Source organism: Osmerus eperlanus, chromosome 13 (genome assembly GCF_963692335.1).
Source record: "Osmerus eperlanus chromosome 13, fOsmEpe2.1, whole genome shotgun sequence".
Taxonomy (NCBI): domain Eukaryota; kingdom Metazoa; phylum Chordata; class Actinopteri; order Osmeriformes; family Osmeridae; genus Osmerus; species Osmerus eperlanus.
The window spans coordinates 9166784-9192364 of record NC_085030.1 but is presented as its reverse complement, the minus strand read 5'-3'; the positions used below and the strand labels follow the sequence as shown (position 1 = coordinate 9192364).

The following is a 25581-nucleotide window of genomic DNA, read 5'->3' as shown; positions in this document are numbered from 1 at the left end:
TTTGTTATGTTGAGGGGATGTTCTGTAATTACTTTTCTGCATTCCTTCATCAGAACCTGTGGCAAGGCAGCCAATTGGAGATCAGAGGATTGAAGAGAGGTCAGTGAAGCCCCTCCTTCCACCTATCCCCTTCCTATGGAAACTGGCTCCTGACCCTGAGACAATTCAAAGCTTCTGTGCGTGTGTGTGTGTGTGTGTGTGTGTGTGTGTGTGTGTGTGTGTGTGTGTGTGTGTGTGTGTGCGCAGTATGGTCAGACAATGGCTCAGAAGTCTATGCAGAGTAAAAGTACATAGAAAAACAGACATTGTCTGTCAGGGCAAAATAGCTAGTCAGCAACAGGACTGAGTTTTTATAGTAAGCAATCGTGTTATATGAAGCCTCTGAATGGTATTGTATGCTCTGTGTCAGTTCGACCTGTCCTTGTATGAAACAGCTTCTTAGCATTTGCTGTTGTTATCGACAGTGTGTTTAGACATGGTCCCAAATATCCCAGAATCCTAAGAGCTGAACTGGGAGTCATGAGTCCCAAAAAACGTAGTGAATTAACACAAAAAGATCTTGTGGGGACATATTCAGGCCCCGCAACTATATCTAGAGGGGTTTTAGGGATTTAGGCTTATGGTTACAATACGTTTTAGGGATCACACCATTTTGAATGGCAGTGAATTATCAGTTCCCACTTGGATAGTCAAACAGACCTGTGTGTGTTTTCATGTGTGTGAGAGTCCATGAGTTTTGGCCCGTCCACAAGGCTGCCGTCTCTTCGGTCATGGACACATACCTTCCTGCCAGTCAGCATAGAGGGATGTGTTAGGTTTTGTTATAATAAGTAACTGAGGGTTACACACACATACACACATGCAAACACACACACAAACACACACATGCAGGTTTTTCTGGATATACCAGGGAACCAGAGACCAATCTCTCTACGTAGAGAGATTGGTCTCTGTCTCTACCTGTCTCTACCTGTACCAAGCTTTGCTTGTCCCTATACACATACACAATTGCATGACCTGTTTTACAGAAAAGTTTATTTTCTTGTAAATATCCTTTTAGGTCTGTGATGTAAGACATTTTCATGAGAAAAAGTGAGAGCGGTTAAGACGGTCGGTTCATGTGGTATTTCAACTAGAAAGTGGTGACTAAGTTGTGTCTTGAATAAAGGAAACTAAATTAGGCGTGTAGAAAATGAAGTGTGAACTGATGAGAATTGACCTAAAGCATACAGAACATATAAATAGCTGTGAATACGGCCACTGAACAGTTATTTATCACAGCCATGTTCCATAGACTGTTCATTTTTATAAGAGGTGGAGATCTTCTAACATTCATAAAGGTTGCATATGTGTCCTCAAAAGATGACCAGAATGTTTTTTTTCCAAGTGTTATTCAGTCAACCATGTTTGTCGTCATAGACTTCGAAGTAAAAAGGTATTAAGACCTATTGAGTGAATATTATTTTGTTTTATATGGAGAAGATGATGCAGTCTGAGATAATAAACACCTCAGTTGTTAAATCTCCTCAGTGATCCATGAGCCAACCTGCAAACATAATCTGTTTCATCATGTTATGATATACAACGGTACTTAGGAATGATTGGCTGGACCTGATGTTAGTTTCCTCCAGGATCACAATGACTCTTATTGAGAGACTTGTTGCTCTTGTTGGTTAGTTGTAACTGACTTAAAATTATTGTACACACTGTGAATTTTATTATTGTTGCTTCCTTTTTCTACAAGTACACTCTTGCACCTCTGAGGTTCATGTTGTTTAATTAACTTGTCTAACTACATGCTCTTATGGTTCTTCCCTTTGGGGCTTATTTGTTTTTTCAAAATGTATGCTTCATGTTTTGGCTACCCGCAATGTTTGGGTCTATCTCATTGTTATGATCAGTGACCTATGCACTTTTGTAAAGCTCTCTCTTGGAAGTCGCTTTGGATAAAAGCGTCTGCTAAATGCATAAATGTAAATGTAATGTTATGTTACGATCAGGTGAAGATTTACAGATTCTTTCCTATTCGATGTTAGATCGGGATAACTTTCTCAGAACTCAAGTCATCAACCAAAAGTCATATAAATAGGGAGTGACTGTGTACGAAGCCACAAAGACAGCACCACCGGGGTGCGGAGCCTGGCAGGTGTCAGGCAGGAGTTGAACATCCTTCACGGTTGCATGGCTGCATACACAGACACTCTGGATCTCTCAGTCAACAGTTGATTTTATGGATTTGATGTCATTTCGTTTCAGAAGGCAGTAAAACAGGTCCACACTGGGCACAGTCACTGATTAAGTGATGAGATAATAACAGTTTCCAACAGTAAATATGTACAGCTATACATTTCATGCTCTGTGGGGTTTGTAGAGGGGTTTTATAGGTTGCGAGCAGACCTCTATAGGAGGAGAGAAGATGAAATGGTACAGGGGGATATGAGGCATGGAGATGGAAAGTAAACACTAACCCCTGGTGAGTGTGGAGAATGGTGGGGGCGGGTTAATACCACAGACCAGGTTAGAGTCACAAACTGAATTGTGAATTTAACAGGCATTTCTCTGTCAAGGCTAGACTGGTAAACTTATAAGATCAGTATCTGTATTGGGATATGTGCCCTGTCTGTTGTCTATCTGCATACAGACAAATATGTTTTAACAGTACTGATTTAGTAAGTGAGGAGTAGACAAGGGCTAGAGGTTACTTGGAGATCACTGATGCTGTCATCTGACAACAATACAGTCTATAGTTTCTGTGGGTTGAAGTCAGTGGCAGCAGGTTCCCTCTGATGGACCTGGGTGTGTTGGGTGTCTTCTCACTGCCAGGTCAGTCCCATATTCTAGGCAGGTTCTCCAGGATCCTCTGTCGGTGCGAAGGGTTTATCACCCCAGCAGCATGCAGATCCTCCTCTGTTATTCCACTAAAGAGAGAGGTCAAAGTTCAATTCAATCTAGACTACTGATATAAACTGAGCTCGTTCTTATTTAGGCTCTAACAATACATGATATGAACCTGAAGTAGTGGAGATCGTCCCAGCCATTGAGACTGAGCCCCAGGGTATATCTCTGGAGTCCCAGCATGCTGAGCAGCTCTTGTACTGTCTCTGGAGCCCCATGGTGGATGCACATCTACAAACATCAACAATATCAATGAAAAAAAATGCATTGTGATTAAGATAGTTTGTCCTTACAATGGGGGAGCTACTGGACTGGTTCACTGGCACATCCAGCACTTACCTCATCCTCCCAGCTGCAACCCCTCTCTGTAACCCTGGCTGGGCCATTCCTCGGGGCTGACCTCTGACCGGCCGTGGCGGACCCTTGGTGGTACGAGGGGAAGAAGTCCACTTCACTGAGAGATTTGGCGATCTGCAGGGCGGTGAGGGAGCTGTCCCCTGGAGTCCCAGCCGGAGGCTCCACCACCCAGGGGTCCGAGGCCAGACAGAGGGCCACGCGAGTGGATACATAGGGGTACAGAGAGGGGGTCTTACCGCCCTGGACCAGGTCGGTCCGCTCATATCTCATGGGTTCCCTCCTGGTTGTCTCTCTGTAGATGGTTGAGTGGTTCATGTACACGTTCCTCTGGTTCTTGACCGGGAGGATGGCGTCCTGGACAGCATTGTTTTTACCAGCCCTGGGTGGTGAGGGCTGGTCCTGGTACAGGGAAGTAGTGCTGTTTGGGGGTGAGGGCATGGGAGGTGGGTCTTTAGACGGGAAGAGCTGATAGGAGGAGTTTGTCTGAGTTGAAGGAAGTTCATTGGTTGAGGAGTAGTGCGGCAGGATGGCCGGGATCTCGATCTCTGTGAAGTCAGACCTGCGGGTCGAATTCCTGTTGGCGCCCCACCGCCCCGAGAGTTTGGGGAGCTGCAGAACCTCGTTACCTGACCAAACAACCTGAGGGTCCCTGCGATGGGGCGGGGCCTCCTCCACTTTGCTGAGCACTGGAACGCCCTCAAAGATGAAGTAGGCGGGGTTAGTGTAGCTGCTGGCAGTGGTCTTAGGAGGAATGGCAGATGATCTGAAAGGAGTGTACAGAAATGTTAATCAACATTTCACATCTTTCTTTCCCATGATCAGATATGGTTTCAGAATGGGAGTTGTTACCGGCTGAATGGAGCTCGAGTCGACTGGGGAGACAAGCGACCCCTCACCACATCCTTCTCATCTTTCTCAAAGCAGAACCATTCTGAAAGAAGAGCGAGAATGTGCTCACTGGTTCACCAACTGTGTTAACGGGGTGGAGGGGGAGGCAAGCTTGCCTTGAAATTTGTGTATTTGTGTGTGTGTGTGTGCCACATGTCCTGACCTGGGGGGCACACCCTCTCTTTCCAGCGAGGGGCTCAGGATGCATCTGGTCAGCCAAAGTGGAGCCAAAAGAGGAAACAGTAGCAGAAACCAGCAAAGGCACAAGACATTGGCCATTGAGGAACCAAATAGAGGAAGCAATGGATGATACATAGCGGAACCAGGGAGCACCGGGGCGCTTGCTACACAAGACCAGTAGAAAGTGATAGTGCAAGCAGAGGTGGAGCAGGAGAGGAGGCCCTACAGCAAAGGCGGTGGTGGTGGTGGGAGCAGGCTGGGGGGGTGGGCTGACCAACCATAGATCTTCTCCCGCGTTCCTCTCCTGTCCTTGGGCACGTGGACCCGGACCCTCCCCCTGATGGAGCCCATCTCCTCACCTCGGTGGCTCAGAAACGTCTCAAACGGCTCAGACGCGCCGACGAGGGAGCGCAGCGCCACACAGCACTCACCTGTAGAGGGGGAGCAAGGTAGAAGGTCAAAGGTCCCTGAGGGGACAGAAGGTCCCCACCTCATGGTTGGGGCGTTATGAAGGAGGGAGAGTAAGGGAGGGGCCAGTGACGAACCATATGACTCGAAGCCATCACATGACTTGATGGACAACAGCAGGTGCTGATCCTGAAGATACTCCATGTCAGAGATGATTGGAAGAAGCTACGAACACAGACACACTCTTTCATTTATCAATGGAATGAGAGTTGATTCAGATTTCTCCTATTGGCTAAGTTAATGGATTACTTTGGGCAGCTGTTTAGTGGACCAGGCCAGTTTCAGGAAGCCAGGCACATCACAGCTTTGTGAGTCATTCTCATTAGAGCGCCGAATCTCTGCACACACAAATAAGAAACTCACTCAGTAACAACATGACCCACCCTAATTGAATCAGTGAATTGACCCCAAAGTGAAAACATGATGATTGAATGACTTAAGACCTTCTAAGCAGGACGAATGGAGCTCAATGAAGAACTTGGCTTTGCTAGCTGTCTTCACAATGGCCTCAACCACCTCCAGCTCAATCCAGGCTCGCTCCATGCTCAAGTTTGGGTCTGAAACGACGGATGCATACGTATCACAGAACTAGATTTAGCAAAGGCACTGAATGCCATTTAGAATAATGCGGGTGCCATTGTGTTTGTCTCCCGACAGACTCACCTATTTTTGAGACGTACTGTGATGTCACACCAACTTGGAAGGTGGCGAACACTGGGGAGTGGTCGCTGGTGAAGATGTCATCAGTACAACCTGAGAAGGTGAGAAGATGTCATCAGTACAACCTGAGAAGGTGAGAAGATGTCATCAGTACAACCTGAGAAGGTGAAAATGTTGGCAGATTTTTAGAGGGGGTTCTTCACAGAGTCCACGAGTGAGAGCCACAAGAAGGAAAAGAGTCAGTGTGTATGCAACCCGCAGACCAAAGCAGTAGGAGTTGACCCTCGAGTGAACCTTCACATTGTTGTTTTACACAAAAGAAGTGATGAAAGAATATTAAAAAAAATGTCCTATCTGGGAAGGCCACAGAAACAAACATTGTATCCCATATTTGAACTTTCAGTCACCACAATGTCAGTGCTCCTTGGCATTCAGAGACCTTCCAAACCTACCGTAGGAGGTACAAGTGATGTGTGTGTCTGGGTAGCTTTTCCACAAAACACGGTCACACCACGAAGGCACATTGACACGCACCTGCAAACAAGCAGTTGGGATTTGTCTGTCAGCAAAATGTGTGTTTTATGTGGGTGTGCCAGGAATATGCATGAAAAGATTATTTCAGAATTATGCTTTAGACCCAGCCTGCTTGCCCAGCTGTACCAAACATACCTCTGCAAACCTAATAATAGCGGTCCTGACAGCTGCCATCAAAGCTACGGCCCCAAAGTGACCCCCCATAGAGATGGTAGGGTTACACATGTAAATATGTGTGACAGTGAGTTATGGGGCTTTATTTAGAATGTGTACAATGTGTGGTTCCTAAGGCCAAGAGTCCCAACTTAACATTAAGGTAACATCCAATGTGATCAAAAGAATAATGGAGATTACATTTTCTGGATTACTAAAATGTTATTGAGATAACATGGATCTGCACGGTGACTCGGGTGCCCTTCACAGTAGTGGCTACATTATGAGGAAGGGGCTATGGTGGACTGAAGGTTGCAACAGTGACTAACCCCGGACGTCTTGTATTTCTGCCATAGGTAGCAGTCCCTGGACCCCCGCTCATATCTGTAGGTGGGTGGGAACTCAATCTTCTCCTCCTCTTAAACAGGACAAGGAGAAGGACAAAGAGAGAACACAACAGATGAAGGATGAAAGGGGATTGCATTCAGTCAAGAGGAGGATTAAATCATTGATTGAGATATCGTAAACATAGCATCGGTCCTCCTCGTCAACTCTTACAATCTTAGCAGGTGAACACAACTCACTGAAGTTGAGAAAGGCTTTCCTCTTGTGCCTCTCTCTGGTCAGCTGGTCGGCACACATCAACGCCTCAAACTTTCGCTTGGACACGTGCTTCAGTATGTCCTGCACCTCCAGGTCCAGGCGGTAGTTGAGGTCTCCACACCAGAAGAGGTGTGTGAAGCGCAGGCTGATATCAAACGAACTGAGCTGCTTGTCCCCTAGAGACAGCAGGCGTAGGATGTCCGCACAGTTCTGGTTCCTCCTGACAGAAACACACACACTTCCATTCAGGGGCTGAAGAAACATCACAGCAGTTGTATCTGCTCAAAGGAAAACGTCAGAGGAGACAAAACCTGTCCCAGTCTTATATTAGTTCATATCTGTGTTTTTCAACTCGCATGTAATCTATGAAGGAGCAAGTATGTAGGCCAGTAAAGGGTGTTAGGGTGTCTACCTAAGTACTTTCTCACTCCCAGAGGTCAGATGGCAGTTAACAAAGCCAAAGGAGGTTCCGCTGAAGAGGAAGGAGATCCCGACAGCACCCTTGTTTCCTGGAACACACATAACAACCCTGGAATTTAAAACAGAACTATTAATCACGCCCTGATGTTTTTGTCTGGTAGCCATAGGCTAGTTAGTGTGTGTGTGTGTGTGTGTGTATGTGCTATAATTTATCAAGAGGGAGATTATGGGGGTGTTAATGTCCTCTTTGGATCACCGTACCCAGTGTGTTCCCCAGGCCCGTCTTCACACTGGCTGTGTTCACATGGCTGATGCGGCTCTCGTGCTCTGGCTTCACAAACACAGCCAGCTTCATGTTCCACAGGGACTGCACTGCCACCTTCAGAACAGAGAGAAACACCCCTGTTACATGGCCCACCACAACACCACAGCTTCAGTGACGGTCAAAAGGAAGATATCTTGAAATAGGATCACAGACTGACAATAAAGACAAAGAAGATAACGGATTGACATAATAAACATTGGGTCAAAGAGGGAGGAGATCTACCCACCTGTTTGTAGTGGAAGTGCGTGTGACCGTGCAGTGTGGCCTTGACATGCTCCGTCCACTCCCTCTCACCCTGCGGGTTCTCCTGGGTGCCCAGGGCGTAGACGTCGTGAGGGAGCAGAGCGGTGGAATCATCCAGCGTCCGGCCCAAACCACAGCAGGTCACCCAGGACTGCAGGCTGCGAGGGGGCGGGGAGCCACCTGGATGCAGCACACACACGTTCACACACACACCATACCACACACACCCTGATTTCTGAGCATGACTCCTTGTACTACTTTAATATGAATATTTGATGTTTCATCCGTTTCATCCCTTTCATCCTTCAATTTAAAATGTAATCCATCAATTAGTCTAATGATTGAAATTGATAATGATTGGCATGACTGTCTTGAACAGTGTGAGAAAGAGTGTGTCGCAAGGAGTGTGTGTGTTGGGTGTGTTACCCATGTTCCAGGTGCCCACGAACACAGAGATGACATCAGGCTCAGTCAGCTGGGAGTGTCTGGTCTTCATCACCTGCAACAGCTGACAGAAGGCTTCTCGCTTCTGATTGGAGAAAGGTGGAACACGCTGACGTTGCTCATTCAAGAAAAAGAACATTGTGCAGAACATGTAGGAATGAGAAGCAAAGAAAAGGCTTGGCTGAGGAGGTCAGGTGGTTATGTGCTGGCTCTGTCTTACTCGGGCACTCTCAAACATCAGCTCTCGTGGTGTGTTGTGATGACTGTCCACCACCATGCGGAGCTTGGCCGAGCTGCTCTGGAACTTGACAAGCTGCAGAACTAACACACACGCACACACACACAGCCCACACATACACAATCAATTATCAATGTCACGCTTCCACATTTTAGTCAGAATTTGGATGTTTTTGTTAGATCTATTGGGCTCTCACTGCGCTCATGTGAGACCGTCTCCACCCGGAACGAGCCAGTTTTCCTGTCGAACAGCAGTACTCCCGTGTCTACATCCACTGACACTGTCTGTCTGCCATACCGCACCATCTTCACCTGGACACACACACATACACACACACAGTAGCAAAACACAGCTAAGGGTTTAGTTTCGTACAACAAATCCCCTTTCCCACCCACAGAACATCCCAAACTAAATGTCCTAATGTTTTGACAACATGTATAACATGCGACACCCCTCCCCTTTCCTTCCTAACTCTACCTGAAAGGAGTGAACAGGTGTAGGCCTGGCATGGCTCTTGGCCACAGGAGCAGGGGATGGCTCGGGGGGAGGGGCAGGCTGCACAGCCAGATTGTGATTGGTCACGGCATCTTGCAGAGCATTCAACACCTGCATGTGAAGAGCACAAAGTACTCTGGATCATCAGTTGGGTGACTCCCAAGGTTCAAACTGATCTGAGAGACTGTAGCGGGCATCTAGGGCAAAGACACTGTGTGAGCAGTACACACCCTCTTCTCCAGGGACGAGAGAAGACTGACTAAGGCTGAGATCTTAAACAGCAGGTTGTCCATCTCCACCTCCGGAACCAACCCCAAGTTCTGCAGTGTAACAAGTGCGGATGAACAGCACAGCAGGGGGTTACATAAAATAAATATAAACATTTACAGTATGTCCATGTGTCATAGTTCAGCCATACTAGTACTAGTACGAGTGCAGGAGTACATTTTCAGTACTCAAAGTGAAGTTTCTTCATTAGTTCACTAGGGGGGGTAGTAAATCAGGTTTGTTTGACACAAATCCCCACAGATATGAATCCCTCCAGAGCCAGCCTGGCATACTGAACCGGTGCAGCACCTGTGAGTTGGTCAGAGGGCAGGTGGGATGATCAAACACTTTGGCCAGGGTCTCCAGACTGGACAGGGTCAGGTCGATCTCACTGTGGATCGATGAGTTTCATACATCAGTACCTGGACCATAGCATTCTTACAATGATGCAAACATTGATGGTTTTCAAAGTTTTTTTCAAAGTCTACAGGGGCATGGAGACAGGTGCGGATGTACCTGTGGAGGCCCTGGCAGGCTGTGCCCAGGGTACGGTGAAGGTGGCGCAGCCGCGGTGCCCCCCTGCGGACTCCCTCCATGTCCATGGGCAGATCACTGCGGAGGTACTCACTGAGCGCGCTCACCACCTCGCTTGCCAGGCTGCAGCACCAGGGGAGGAGATTGCCAACACATAGTGCAAAATAATGAACCATAATCTCTCCAAAACCTAAAAGCTATCTATTACTACCAGGTACACAACTACCTATCTAGATAACCAACAACCTTTTGACTTTGGATTCGTTTTTAGCAGACAATTTTATCCAAGCGTTGAACAGGGATCTATTCACAATTGATCTATTCAAAATGGATCTGTTCATAGTGGATCTGTTCATAGTGGATCTGTTTATAGTGGATCTGATCCAGGAACATCCTTTGCTGTGTTGTGCTAGACTGTGGTAAACAGCTGTGTTGTGCTAGACTGTGGTAAACAGCTGTGTAGTGCTGGACTGTGGTAAACAGCTGTGTTGTGCTAGACTGTGGTAAACAGCGGTGTTGTGTAATGGGGTTCCGTACCTGGGAGTGCAGAGTTCCTGCAGTCTGTGGAGGAAGAGGGTGTGGGGGGGAGGGGTGGCGGCAGGCCCAGTAGGAGGGGCTGGGTTGGCTGAAGAAGGAGAAGAACCGCTTCCCGGCTTCTCTTCATCGCCATCTGTATCATCTTAAAACTATGAGAATATCTCTGACATCGCACATTCTCAAACTAATTACAGACTTCCATTCCCAAAGTACTCTGTATGTGTGCTGAAGGTTTGCTTATGTGAGATATGTGTGTGTTGTGAAGGAAAGGGAGGGAGACCTACCTGAGCTGTCATCCCCAGCTTCAGAGTCTTGTCCAACAGGGTACCGCAGGGGTGAGACCAACCCCTTATGGGGGTTCTGGTACCCCAAAACCAGATCCCCCAGTGTACGGAAACAGTTCACCTGAACCCCTTGAGTTGTCTAAAGGTAAAACACAAACCCATGCATGCACACACACACACACACACACATACACACACACACACACACACAACAGACTATGTGTACATTACATGTACATCTGTGAATACTGCAGGCACACCAAACAAAGTCCTGAAAGGTTCGACTAAAAACACACCATGACTAAACACTCAAATATTAAATTTCACTTATGTCAGGAAGCTGACAGAATACAGAACAGAGCCATGAATGGAGGAATACAACTTTTTCTCCAAAGCTAACAGCTAACAGAACCGTAATATCACAGACGGTTTATATAACCTGCATTCTGTTACTCAGCTGGTACGATTCAAAGACAAAGTAATTAACACATAAAACACTCAGAGACTGCAGGTAAGTCTGTTCTGATATCTGAAATTGATTTAGCTAGTTGTTGCTGTTGTTGCTAAATTCAATAAATTCAAGGGGGCAGAGCTTCAGCTCCTTCAGGCGACATGCCCCCCCAGTATCAAGCAGAGAAGACTGCTGATTTTCTCACGATTTCAAAGTGTAATTTAACATACTTGTCTGTGTTTTTTTTCATTCGATTTTGGATGGGTAGTTAACAACACATTCTGTAGTTAACAACACATTCTGTGGTGTGATGAATTTAAAATAATTTTCAGTTCTGCTTTACAGCATCTTTAAGTGTTTAAAAGTGTCTATGTGTGTCACTATGCTGTATTCAAGTCTCTATATGTCTTGGTCAGGACCACTAGTCAATCTGTTTCTCAATAGGGAAAAAAAAAAGTTTCCTTCCTCAGTTTGCATGACAGAATCTTATCTAAATTAGGGTCCTGTGGGTTTCAGAAAGCCCACTTTTTATCCTCAGGACGTGGGCCTCATTCTGGCAAGTGTGGCTACTATAAAGTGTATTAAACCACTTCACTGCCAGTGCCCTATTTACTGTGGTGTACACCCTTACTATAAACAGACAGCACCACAAACAAACACACGCTCCGTCAACCTACAAACACAAGTGTTTAATGGCCTATAAAATGACAATATTCACACATCCACAGACACACACACACACACAGACACCAGTGTCAAAAAATATCACCCAAATACACGCTTTGATGCCACTCAAAACACAGACACACTGACACAGGCCAGGAATTCCACAAACCCAGGGCCGTGGAGCACAGATACACACAGCACGATTACAAAATAATGACCCCTTTTCTTTTTGTCTTATTCCAGAGATTATTGTTTTCATTTCGCAGCTGAAGAAACCATTTGTGGCAGCAGTGACCTGTTTCTAACAACAGAGACTCTCACTGAATGATACTTTTTTATTTTCTATTTCACAAAAAGCTCTTAAAAATAGAGGAAGTGAGTGACAATGGAGGTTGAGAAAGACAATTAAAACCCCCTATGACATAGCCAACCTTCTAAGTAAATACAAGTAGTAAAATAATCCATCACTGTCCACTGTATTGGCTGCTTGAAGCTAATCTACTCATGGGAAACTTTCACTAGCTTCAGTGGAAAACTGATGAAATAGTACTAATACGTGGAGGGGAACAGCCCTTCTCTCAAAACAGAGCGAGTCTGTGGTGTCTCCTGGTCGGAGCCCTGTTAAACAATTGTGAGACAAGCTTTACTGAGCTCTTTGGAGTTAACATGCTTGAGGAATGCTTGGGCTGGCTTGTGGTCTGCCACTTCACCGGTATTTGTTAGCGTGCGTTTTGTTCTTTTCTGAAATTGGGACCAGACACAGTCAGTCTTAGAAGAACTAGTCCATTATATCCAGTTACCAGCCACAGATACACACCCAACTAACCCACACATACTACGTAATACAAACACAGTTTTATGTCTAGAACACACATGCACAAACAAGCTCACACACACACCTACACATGCACACAAATAAACAGACCCAGCCCCTTGTGGGTTTTCAGTATGGTGTATTGTGGACATGGTCAGTGACCCATTGCGTGGGTGCTGCAAGAATCTGTGTGACACCCACCCATACACACACACACACACACACATGCACAGACTCATAAACACACACAAGCACAAACATACACACACACACACAGTTTCCTCTGTGTCCTGCTGAGGTCATTAACCAAGCACGCGGCCACATGGCAGTGAGGCCAATCACATAACAAGCCTGCAGCAGTGGTGGCAGACAGAGGACAGCATCAGAACACACCCAGCTTTGTTTCTCTTCTAACTGACCAGAGGCCCCGCGGCTCCACACCACTCCAGTTGTCCTACTAAAGCACAAATTGATGTTTCCATTGTATTTGATGAGAGTTGATGAATCATTGTCTGTGTGTGCTGATTGCCTAGCAGAACCAGATTCTACAAACAATGATATGAAGAGTTTACTGCTGTAGCAGTTTTAGGAGAAGCGTTCTACAGTACTCTTGGAATTATTCTGTTAGGGTGTCTTCTTCTTTGAGCTAGCCAGAGCAGCAATATGAATTGCTGCTCTAACAGATTCAGGAAATGAGTCCTCCTCCATGGCTCTGAGAGCAGCTGCTCACTCACCTGAACTGCAAGAAGGCCGTCTGCATCAGGGAGGATACGATAGGTGTGAACATGGCGCTGGAACCTGCAAAAGAAGAATATAAACACTTATACATTGTGCGTAGACAGAAAACCGTTTAAGGCCTTTGAGAAGAAATTAGGTTTAAAGGCAGAAAGTTTTATGGGGGTTGGGGTGGAACAAGGACCAGATGTGCTGCGCTTGTTAGGAATGTTTCTTGTGTTTCTTAACTTTACACCAGGGGCTTCACACCTCACTCATGGAGCACACAGGTCTCTCTTTAAGATATTACAACTTTCACGGAGGTAGGAAGTGCCTGACATAGACTTTGTAGACAATGTCATTGACCACCTTGTCTATTCTCGTGTTGGATCATATACTCCAACATACCATGGAATGAGGAAGTTTATGAGCCAACCACAATACAAAAGGTACAGTGAGGAAACAGAGACAAGACAAAGCCCAGAATACAGAAGCGAGAGAATAGGAGAAGGAATGAGATGAGGAGCGAGAGGTTGGGGGGGGGGGCAGCATGAGAGAGAGCACATCAGCATGAGCAGGGCTCAGCTTTCAGGAATGTGCCTGGCTCAAGCCGATGAGCGCAGAGAGCCGTGCGGTCACCAGAGCTCCCGCCCTCTTCCAGGCCCTGGGGCCCTCTGAGTCGGGCTGGGGAAGCCGGGAGGGGAAGAGGGAAAAGGGCCAGTCTGGAGCCGGGGTACAGCTCAACGAACAGGTCTGAGTTTGAAGTATGGAGAGAGAGAGAGAGAGAGAGAGAGAGAGAGAGAGAGAGAGAGAGAGAGAGAGAGAGAGAGAAGAAGCGAGAGAGAGAGAGAGAGAGAGAGAGAGAGAGAGAGAGAGAGAGAGAGAGAGAGAGAGAGAGAGAGAGAGAGAGAGAGAGAGAGAGAGAGAAGCAGCGAGAGAGAGAAGCAGCGAGAGAGAGAGAGAGAGAGAGAGAGAGAGAGAGAGAGAGAGAGAGAGAGAGAGAGAGAGAGACAGAGACAGAGACAGAGACAGAGACAGAGACAGAGACAGAGACAGAGACAGAGACAGAGACAGAGACAGAGACAGAGACAGAAAAGCAGCTAGAGAGAAACAGAATCCCAGCCATCTGATGGAGTTGACAGAGGAACAGACTGCTGAAGCTATTCTCTAACCCAGACACACAGACACGAGCATGGAGACCCAGCTCAGCTGAAGGACTGAGGAGAGTTCACACAGCAACACAGTGTGGAGGGGGGGGGGGTGCATGTATGTGTCGATGTGAGTGTGAGGCTCACAGGGAAATAATGCCCATGTTGCTGGTTGACAGGAGCAGAGGGGAGTGGCTCACACACACACACACACACATATGACTGAGCAAATGTGTCTGCTTTCGTGTGAGTGTGTGCTTGTGTGCATGTGTACTGTATATACTGGATGTGTGTGTGTGTCTGCAGGAACGGTACTCACAGTACACACAGGGCGTAGGCTCCAGGTACAGACTCACTGTCCCTAACAAGGAAGCTGCCATCCCTCCCTCCTCGAGCCAGCAAATCCTCTGCATGCACACGGCTGATGTCCCGGTGATACCAGGCCGCTGTGGCCATGATGATGCCAGCAGTCAACCCTCCGTCGTCCGTGAGGAGAGTGTCTGTTCTCCAACGTTATCCACAACAATGTCTGACAGACACACATAGACACACATGGCGATGAGAGACTGTCCAATGAGGAGCTGTCGTTGTGTGGTACTCCGGTGGGTTCAGAGCTTTCCCATCATGCTCCTCTCCCCAGTCAGTTCCAGTAGAATGCCACTGGGTCAGACATAAGGGAGAGGTGTGAAGCGTTAATAGGACTCCCCCAGACCAGGGTAGTCTGTGTGTGTCCTCAAATACAACAGTTCCTTCTTGATGAGCTCTGGTCCACCTCGCTCAGCAGAAATCGCTCATTCCCCTTAGCGAGGGTTTGTAGCTCCCTTTTCTATAGAAACAGACGAGTCTCCCAAGTAGACAAACAATGAATTACAATAAAGAGAGCGAGAGAGAGAGAGAGAGAGAGCTATAGGAGAGAGAGACCAGAAGAGAGGACCAGCAGGGTATGAATGAAGCCTAGCCCTCCTGACGCAGAGAGAGGATGTAGTCTCCCCACCACAAACACAGCCCTCCTGCTGTGTCCTAAATGAAAAAAAAACACATGCAAACAGTATAGGAAAGAAGAACTAAGAACAGCATAAGCAGTGACAATCAGCTGCACACAGCCCTCACAGACACCCCACATGAAACTGAACCAGCCATGCGACAGAAACCAGACAAATTCAAATGATTTTCCAGTTGTTTCTCCATATAAGGGAAAGAGAGTAAAAAAAAAGTTCAGCTGATGATTGCTGCCTCTCTCTCTCTCTCTGACTCCTTCTTGCTCTCTCTCAGGTCATATGTTGGCTTCGATAGCGTGAGGCTGTGCTGCGTGCAAGTGTGTGTGTGTGTGTGTGTAGGCAGCGTTGTGTCCTCGTGGTGGTGTGTCCAGTGTGTCTGCAGGGTGTCGTCAGAAAGGAGGGCAGAGGACAGCTCCAACAGCCCTCGGCCCAGGCACACAGAGGAAGTTACTGGTTTACAAAGGAAGGGATCGAAGGAAAAAAAGAGAAAAAAAACCCAGATGCAGCCTGGAGAATTCCTGCGAGTGACTTCACTTCATCACTAGTGCGTGTGCCGGCCCTGCCAGCAGGCAGCTTCCTCTCCGGGGCCAGCCAGCCCTCCCTCCTCTCCTCCTCCAGACCCTCCTCTTCTCCTCCACCCTTCCCTCTGCTCCTCCTTCCCTTAAATCCAAACACAACACACAGTCTCGCGCATTCAGGTGGGCCGTTTTGGCTCAGACTCCAGCTGCCTCACTTCCAATTTCTCCTCTTCCTACTCAGTTGTTTTTCCTCTGTGCTGGCTTGCTTTTTCTCCTCCCACCCTCGCCCTCTCTTCCTCTCTCTTGCGCCGCCTTTCTTTTTTGTCATTGTTTCGGGTCTCCCAAAGCCCTTTTTCTCTGCCTCTTCTTAGTCCAAAAAGAAAAGCAGCCACCATATGGTTGTGATCATCCTTGACTTTCTGCACAAGTCTTATTTTTGTCCTCAGAAAACAACGCCCCTCCTGCCCTCCCTCCCTCCTCTCCCTCTCTTCTCCCTCCACTCCCAATGTTCTCCAAGGGGGAGTGGCTGTGGGAGTCTGCGGGCAGCTGTTTGGCTCCAGCTTTACTGTTTGCCTTTTACTACTCAGCAAAATCCGTCACCCCCCAACCACAGCCCCCATAATAGACTCATAATACACACAGACACACAAGACCGTTCCATCATCCAAACACCCCCCCCCCCCCCGGCTATAATGCATCTGTCATCTTCTAGATTCCTCTATGGGATTGCCTCTTTCTGTCAGTTGAGAGACCCCTGCCCCTCCAACACTCACTCTCTCTAACACACATACACATACACACACACACCCATACATAGATACATATATCCATACAATCCTGACACACAATCCTGGCTCCTATCTCCTCTCAGGGCAATCCCTTAGGTCGGTGTGCAGATGTAAGGTTATATGAGGGGACTGGTCAAATCCCCCTCACTCAACACAAAAAACTTCATACTGCCCCCTACTGGCAGATTTTCTGAACCTGAATAACATTTCACTGTCTTACAGTTTAAAGCATTCAATTACCCAAATGTCTCTTCTCTCAACTCAATGAAGTTGTTGTCAGTTTTCCTGGTCTATGCTCTGGTCTCTCCTTCCATATAATTTCTCCATCCATCCACTTTCCCAAGGTACTGTGTTTCTGCTAACAGGATTTACAGAAACTAAAAACAATGCATACTTGTATTACATACTTGTATTACTACCGTATATACTTGTATTATTACTGTCACTGTCATGCACTGTAAAAGGTACTTATTCTGGCCTTCCTAGAGAGAATGTTCCACTGCATCAGACAAGGTTTCTGTATCTGTTTCACATAGACATCCTTGCTGCCATGCAACACCAAGTGAGACAACATGCTGAAGAATTATTGAAGGTAAAGTTATGAGACACCTAAACGGAGACCATAAACCAGTTTCTCATCTCTTTTCAGACACTCTTTCTAAACAGGTCCTTTCAAAACCTAGCCATTTCAATCTAAGTATACTGACCTCTTGAACAACTAGTGGGGTTAAGGTAACACCAGGGTCCAGTAAACAGACATTATTGTCCGACTATTTAAAGTTTGGGCCTTAATTTAAGAGAGCTTAGCTGTAAGGGGATTACATGAAGACGTTATAGTTACTGCTTCTCCTGCAGGTAAATCTGCCTCAAATCACAGATCAGGAATAGCTTTGGAGCACCTTCACTGTCACCTGTTCTTGGTCCAGTATTACTTTCATCACAGTAGGCTATCTTAGTAGTGTCTGGAGACAGACATGATGACAGGATCTGGCTGTGACAACAACAACAACTGTGTGGACGATTCTGAGTAAAATATTGCCCGACCTCTCTTCTTCACTGGTACGGATCATGATGTTGGCACACTTTCCAGATTTAGGAACAACACGGCTGTAACAGCATTCCCTCTTTATGCTGGGACTGAGCCATGCTAAGCCTATTAAGGGAGCGAATGTGATGTGTCAAGGGAAGGTGATTTGAGCTGCTCTTACCATGGCTCAGGGCTGCCTTCTGAAGTCCACAATCAGGTAACCAGAAGTACAGAGAAATGTAAGAGGCTTAACAGAAAGGCCAGGACTACACACAAACACTCTCTGCGCTGCCGGGCCTTACATATGTGCACCACCTACAAAGCCTCTTTGTTTCACAGAAAACAACGCTGTTTCTCCACCACCTGATATAACTCTACTGTTGCTGTTGAATTTACAGTTTGAATTGATTAAACAGTGATGTTCCAGTAAAATTATACAGTGCACAGTTTGTGTGAAAGGAATAAGGAGTTGTTCTCTGTCTGAGTAATATCCATCTCATCAAGTATGTCTGTGTTTTTTTCATTTGACCTTCAGTATCGCTTGTGTTTTCCTGATTTATTTAATTGTGATCTCCAGCAGACTTTTTGCTGAGAGAATTTGATAGCCCCTATCCTCTCTCTCTCTCTTGCTATCTCTGTACATACATAATGTGTATACATGTCTACAGTATATAAGCAGTATCTATGCATATACACCACTAGGGTGCATGAGGAATGGAATGCTTCACGTTAGCAAGTCATGGGTCACTACACATTCCTCTCTGCGTGCTCTAGGCAGATTTGCACAGGGCTTGACTGAAGACCATCTGTTGTCCTGGCAACCACAGGAAACTAAATCCAGCTCCCCTCCTGTCTATTACCAGACCATTGGAAGGGATTCCTCGATTGAACACCCTACAACAGACATGGACCCAGTGAAACAATAAGAGGAGGAGAGAACGAGAGAGAAAGAGAGATAGAGAAAGGAGAGGAAAAGAGATAGAGAGGGGCATAGGCTGAGATAAAGACACAGTGAAACTTTTCCAGAGATTGCATCTTTTATGTTATTGTCATCCTACACCACTGACTCATAATTCAAAGTACCAAAGAGTTCCAAAACTGCACACATATACATCACATGCCTGTTCAGGGGTGCCGGCTGGCAAGGGACAACACCCTGTTACTATAATCCAAAACAAATGTTCACTATCCAAGGCACCCACCCTTTCAAATTGGACCTAATCCTTCCAAGTCACATACTCTTCTTATTTTTAAACACGTTGCAGCCCAAAATACAACTGAAAAAAGTGCAGGCTAATGAATTAAGAAGATTGGGTCTAAAAGGAGCTTCCTATTGCAGCATGGGTAAGCTGAGGGGAGGTCTGTGAGGTTGATAGGTCGACGTATAAAGGAACGGGTGTTGGCGGATGCTCACATACACTTCAAGGCATTGGACACAGAAGGATTACAGAAGAAACCACTGCAGAGAATTGTCCAAGAGCCTGAGGACCAAGTGAGTGGACACACACACACTCTTTCTCACACACACACCTTTCTGGGAAATGCTTGCAAAGCATTTCATCATAAATTTATACTATTTACATACAAGATGTTCACCTCAGGAAGACATATTTAGTTTATTCACAGAACAAAAGAACATCACAATAATTGATGGTTGCGAGACATGGGATGTTAATGTACGTTGGGTCAGAGAAGAATTAGGACAAACAAACCTCTTGGACGTGATTTACTGAATAACTCTTCTCAATGATCTGGTCAATTGTATTGTAATTAATTTAACCTGATTTGTAAACGGGTGTGACATTGTCACTGTTCATTACACAGGAATACTGGCAGTGTTATTTGATCATGATGATAACAGCTCATTGACAGTGTTTGTTGTGTTTTATCTTTGCAGATACTGTCACACTTCACAGTACAGAAATGTCAAAGTGAGTAGCCTTTGTTCACCCCTGCAAATACATACAATCACCAACTAGACACTTATACTGAGTCGGCTCTGAGAGGTGAAGTAGACTCCAATTGAGAAGCAGTTGAATGGTCTTAGATATTTTTCATTTTTTAATTCATTTTATTGATCTTTGGAACTATCCTAATATAGACATGGAAGTGCCAGATGACCTGCGTAGCTAACAGTTATGGACAAATGATCAGGGATAAAAGATCTTCCACACTAGAAGGTGCTCACGTGTAAACACATGACAACCCTACTGTGGTACAAAAAGCACATCAGGACCTTTCACACCTTTTAAATTACGGGATACAAGTAAATCCCGATTAGAGCAGATAGCATGGATTGGATTTGAGGAGAAACAGTTTGGGAGAACAGGGGAAAGATTAACATTCCTAATCACTTGGATAAGAGCGTCTGCTAAATGACTAAATGGAAGGAAAATACATAAACAGACAAGGAAGACATAAACAGAACTGGTCAGATCATGATGAAATAGATTAGCAACATTGTAATAACAGTAATTTGTTAGAATAAAAGTATTAATAGATCCAATACAGACTCAATGCATTGAAGTATCTTCAATCAATTACATGTATCGCTTTACGAACATGTAAGACATGTGTAACGTGTTGACACTTGCACTAACATTTCACAGCAGCTGCATTGAAATAAACGTTGCCATGTTAAGCATGGTTACAAATACACTTTGCTTATTAAGTCCCATTCAGATCGGACAAGTTACATGACACTTTTGTCCACATAAGAACACAATCATTTAGGTGTGTCCAGTGGAGCACCAAGGTACTAATCCTGAGACCTAACAGGTGAGAGGTGTAGAAAGAGAGAGCCATGAGGCGGGACCAGGGAGAAAGAAAGAGAGGGAGGGTGTGGGGAAGAGAGGGAGAGGGTGGGGAAGAGAGGGAGGGGGTGGGGAAGAGAGGGAGGGGGTGGGGAAGAGAGGGAGGGGGTGGGGAAGAGAGGGAGTGGGTGGGGAAGAGAGGGAGAGGGTGGGGAAGAGAGGGAGGGGGTGGGGAAGAGAGGGAGGGTGTGGGGAAGAGAGGGAGGGGGTCGGGAAGAGAGGGAGGGGGTGGGGAAGAGAGGGAGGGTGTGGGGAAGAGAGGGAGGGGGTGGGGAAGAGAGGGAGGGTGTGGGGAAGAGAGGGAGTGGGTGGGGAAGAGAGGGAGGGTGTGGGGAAGAGAGGGAGTGGGTGGGGAAGAGAGGGAGGGGGTGGGGAAGAGAGGGAGGGTGTGGGGAAGAGAGGGAGGGGGTGGGGAAGAGAGGGAGGGGGTGGGGAAGAGAGGGAGAGGGTGGGGAAGAGAGGGAGGGGGTGGGTAAGAGAGGGGGGTGGGGAAGAGAGGGAGGGTGTGGGGAAGAGAGGGAGAGGGTGGGGAAGAGAGGGAGGGGGTGGGAAAGAGAGGGAGAGGGTGGGGAAGAGAGGGAGAGGGTGGGGAAGAGAGGGAGGGGGTGGGGAAGAGAGGGGGGGTGTGGGGAAGAGAGGGAGAGGGTGGGGGAAAACGGCTAGAGAGGGCTTATCCTTTAACCTGATCTGACAGTTAACCTCTAGGTGTAAGTCAGCCTCAATTAACACCCAGAGTGAGATGTAGAGGAGCTCAGCCATCCCTCGCAGTGTCCAGTGTAGCAGCTAATGCCAATCAGTGGAGTGGTGGTGGGCCATCAGAGCTGAGATTGGTCTCTAAACAGGTTCTTGTGGACCCACTGGACCAGTCTGTGAGGCACCAGTAGGTTCCGACTCCAGAGAAACTGTGAGGCCTCATTGAGGAAGTAGGGTTTTTCAGAACAAAGAATGTCTCTGAAATGAACATTGGAAACCTACAGGGAAGGAAGACATGGAAAACCAGCAGGTGTTTACTTTGTGACTAGTGCAGTGATGTCATCTCTTGATTCCTTTGTCCCCGCTCTGAAGGATCTTCAAGAAGACCAGCGGCAACGGCTCGGTAAGGAACCCCTTTGACATCATTAGCATGGGATATGCTAACCAGTCCATCCATGTATATAGTACCATATACACCAAAATAACGTAATTTCTCCCTTGTTCTCCCCCCCCCCCCCTTCCAGCTTGCCCTCTACCTGGGGAGGAGAGACTTTGTGGACCACGTGGACAGCGTTGATGATGTTGGTGTGTAATAAAGATTTGATGATGTCACATGATCTCTGTTTGTCCATACATTTGAACTTGTCTGTGTTTGCTACGCACAGATGGAGTGCTCAAAGTGGACCCTGCTGATCTTAATGGCAGGAAAGGTAACTCCCTTTTGATGTTTCTTAAACACCTTTTCCTGGCCAGGATGAAACAAGTGCAAATTCAGGCACTGATGCCCAAGGCCCTTGTCTCTCTGCAGTGTTTGTGTCACTGGCCTTGGCCTTCCGCTATGGTAGCGATGACCTGGATGTGATTGGCCTGTCCTTCCGGAAAGACATCTGGGTAAAGCGTTTCCAGATATACCCTCCTCCTGGGGACAGCAAGCCAGCCAACACCCCCATGCAGGATGCCCTCCTGAAGAAATGTGGAGACCAAGGACACACCTTCACCTTTAAGGTGAGTGGAGATTTGTCTGTTTGCTCTCTCACTTTCCCTTCCTGACGTTGGGAGATGCCACACAGTCTATTGATTTGTATCCCATGATCCATCTCTTTCCCACTCTGTGTTCCAGATTCCAGTCAACCTGCCATGCTCAGTGACCCTACAGCCTGCACCTGGGGATACTGGCAAGGTACACGTACTCTCTTTAAAGCCCTCTCTCTCTACCTCCCTCTATCTGAATGTCTTTCTCCCTCTCTCTGTCTTTCTCTCACTCAACAGTTTAAAGCTCTAACATATTTGTCTCTTACCTTGGCAGTCGTGTGGTGTTGATTTGGAAGTAAAGGGGTACATTGCCAATGATGCCGACAACCCTGATGAGAAAATTGAGAAGAAGTAAGTATATCCATGAGCGTAACTGAACTGATATTAAGAAAGTAGTGAAAGACCTCAACCTCTTTATCTCTCTCTGTGCTCAGGGACACTTGTCGTCTGATCATTCGTAAGATCCAGTTTGCCCCAGATAAAACTGGAGCAGGACCCAAGGCTGATATCAGCAAACAGTTCATGATGACTGACAAACCAGTCCACCTGGAGGCCTCCATTGCTAAGGAGGTATGCATTACACTATCAAATGATTAGTCAACAAAGCCTTGTGTGAAGCCTTACATAAATTGTGTATCATGTTAGCTTAAACATTTGTACCATTAATTCCAGCTATATTACCATGGAGAGGCAATCCCAATCAAAATTAAAATCAACAATGAAACCAGCAAAGTAGTGAAGAAAATTAAAGTCACAGGTGGGTATTAAAGACTATGGTGTGAGTTTCAAAAAAAATGGGAGAAGGGGATTCTAACACTACTGTTTCCTTATGACCAGTTGACCAGACAACAGATGTGGTGCTTTACTCAGCTGACAAATACACCAAAACTATTCTGTCTGAGGAGTTTGGGTAAGATAATGATGATTATCGTGACTTTCTTATCCAGAACAGAAATCCAAAACATATTTGTCACATTTGACTTGACAGTGGTCAAACTGAAAACCCCCTAAACCAAATGACAAATAGTACATCCCTACTGTTGAACTCTTAGCAATATTGTGGATTGATGTTGTGTTTAGCTGTGAGAGATACATTTAAACATCTGTTAAATTACTGCACAGGGAGACAGTAAATGCCAATGCCACATTTGAGAAGGAGCTCAGTGTGACCCCCCTGCTGGTCAACAACTCAGAGAAACGTGGCCTGGCAGTGGACGGCAGGCTAAAGGACGAGGACACCAACCTGGCCTCATCTACGCTGTGAGTCAATGAGCTCCTAAACCTAGCAAAGCTCTTCCATTGATCCACTCTCATCCTCTTAGTCTGAAGGCGATGGTGGCGAAAGCCTTGGCTGCATCATCCTCTTAGAGTGGATTAAACCCACCTGCAAGCTGTCTAAAGGTTAAATGTTCTGCTGTTATTTTTCAGGCTTCACTCTGGCATGGACAAGGAAGTGCAGGGAATCCTGGTGTCGTACAAAATCAAGATCAACCTCATGGTGTCCAGAGGAGGGTAAGACACCAATGAACAGACCAACCTTTTCTTGCCCTTACACTTTTTTTTCATGGGAAATTGTAACATTTATACCATTATTCAACCCCCCCCCCCCCCCGTCTCTCTCTCACACACACAGCATCTTGGGAGACCTAACAGCCAGGTAAGAGGACAGAACAGGACAGGACTTAATTAACTAAACAAAATGGTCTTGATGAAGTACCCTAAATTCTAACAAATATGATGTGATAAAATTAAATGCAAATTCACATCTCATTTATTTCTCACGTAACACAATATCATACTGCACAAGACAACATGCCATTGTAATACTATCTTCTGACAAATCTACCCTTTCTCCTCAGTGATGTTGGAGTAGAACTCCCATTGATACTGATGTCCCCCAAACCTGCTGGTGAGTTGTGATTCAAATCACCATACAAGCAACAAATATTGATACAAGAAAGTGTGTTTATTGTAAAGTGATGAGTCTCTTACTTCAGAACTCATTCTAAATCCCAACTTCTTTTTTCTTTTTCCACAATGTGCTATGTTTTATTCCTTGGAACAGAAGTGTAAGTATAATTTTACAACATATAAACACAAAGACAACGAAAGAGAGATGAATCAATTAGTTAAACTAATTTCCACTGATGATGCATGCAAGATGCATGATTATTGTTCCTTGCTTCCCCAAGCTGAAAAGATGCATGCCGTTGTCTGTTTCCATTTGAATAAATGGATGCAAATGGTTGCCTTACCATTTGTGCAGAGATAGACGTTGTTGGGAGGAGTGTTGGTTGCACACAGCTCTCAGGGTAGCTCTCATTCTCATGTGTGTTTGTGCATTTCATGATCTGCAGCAAAGTGGAATAAAAGCCCATGTAGGGCAGGTGAGGTCACTCCCAATGTCATTCCTTTCAGGCCTGACGTTCACTTCTTCAAGAACGACAACAGAAGCCATCATTGGGAGATTATTATTAAGATGACACAAAACCATTGCTAATTTGTGTCAGGATTATCAACAGTTTAAGCAGCAGGGATCACACAGAATCTAAAAGTGGCAACAGGGGAATGCATTCAGGGATGAAACTGTTTGAGCAACTGTTGCACAATAAATAAATATGTTGTCTCTTAGATGCTTGAGCATAGCATCATAGCTATCATTTGAGCTCTTTAAGAAGTGAACAATGTTACCACATTTCCTATTGCTATGCCTTGTCTGGCAAAAAAGGATTGACATTGTGCTAATCACTACAACTTCTACTTCAAAGATAATTTTTGGTCATTCTAAATTCGTCTCCGAAACAAACTAAAAGAACTGCAAATCTGACAAAAATCTAATAGTTTGATTTTGGACACGAATCCAAATAGCATCCCAAACCCATCTTTCCTGGCTGTTAGTTAGTTTTTCTAGCAAATTGTTGATGTTGGTTGTGTTTTTTTCGATTGAATAAATTCCAGCTCGGCTATTAATCTTGAGTAGACTCTCCATCAGAGGATGAAGAAGGACATGAAGGAACACAAGCCTATGATGGACTACAGACTCTGACACGCACTGAGAAAAGAAAGAAGAATACCCTGACCCCCAAAAAAACTAATAAAACTAATCCCAGTCGAGAGTGAAACATAGCAGAGCCTGACAGAAACACATTTCAGTGTTCAATACAACAGTGTTCTTCCTTAGATTTGTTTGTGTATCTTTTTGTTTAGGGCATAATGTTACTGGCATGTCCCATCACTATCAGATTAAAAAAAACAGTCCCCCCTGATTTAAACACTCCTATATTACACCATGCATGCAGGCCCTTTGTCTCAATAAATTAAAATAGAATTGTTGTATTATTTCTATTTTTGCCTTTAATAAAGTAACATTATCTCAAGATTGTCTCGTCTTTGC

At 45.9% G+C, this 25581-nt stretch overlaps 2 protein-coding genes across 3 annotated transcripts; one reads left to right on the top strand and one right to left on the bottom strand.

Annotated features, from left to right (window-relative positions):
- Positions 1-2209: 2209 nt before the first annotated feature.
- Positions 2210-15869, bottom strand: inppl1b (inositol polyphosphate phosphatase-like 1b). Its single transcript, XM_062476384.1, has 26 exons — positions 14638-15869; positions 13191-13254; positions 10526-10664; positions 10242-10374; positions 9687-9827; positions 9480-9561; positions 9134-9223; positions 8886-9014; positions 8605-8719; positions 8391-8491; positions 8153-8255; positions 7710-7906; positions 7420-7537; positions 7151-7247; positions 6720-6958; positions 6465-6553; positions 5901-5982; positions 5452-5541; positions 5232-5345; positions 5038-5126; positions 4866-4953; positions 4599-4751; positions 4102-4183; positions 3235-4015; positions 3011-3126; positions 2210-2918 (listed from the first exon to the last, which is right to left on the bottom strand). Exons 1-26 carry the CDS (start codon positions 14772-14774, stop codon positions 2825-2827), a joined length of 3663 nt encoding a protein of 1220 aa, XP_062332368.1. The 5' UTR covers positions 14775-15869; the 3' UTR covers positions 2210-2824.
- A 3134-nt stretch (positions 15870-19003) lies between these two features.
- On the top strand, positions 19004-25564 carry arr3b (arrestin 3b, retinal (X-arrestin)). 2 transcript variants are annotated; one of them, XM_062475762.1, is made up of 17 exons: positions 19004-19141; positions 19547-19580; positions 21528-21558; positions 21680-21740; positions 21821-21865; positions 21964-22160; positions 22276-22335; positions 22462-22538; positions 22622-22757; positions 22860-22944; positions 23025-23097; positions 23310-23447; positions 23616-23699; positions 23821-23844; positions 24047-24100; positions 24545-24574; positions 25146-25564. In XM_062475762.1, exons 2-16 carry the CDS (start codon positions 19573-19575, stop codon positions 24555-24557), a joined length of 1086 nt encoding a protein of 361 aa, XP_062331746.1. In that variant the 5' UTR covers positions 19004-19141; positions 19547-19572; the 3' UTR covers positions 24558-24574; positions 25146-25564. The 2 variants fall into 2 exon arrangements, with proteins under 2 accessions (XP_062331746.1, XP_062331745.1); XM_062475761.1 differs by lacking the exon at positions 24545-24574.
- Positions 25565-25581: the final 17 nt, after the last annotated feature.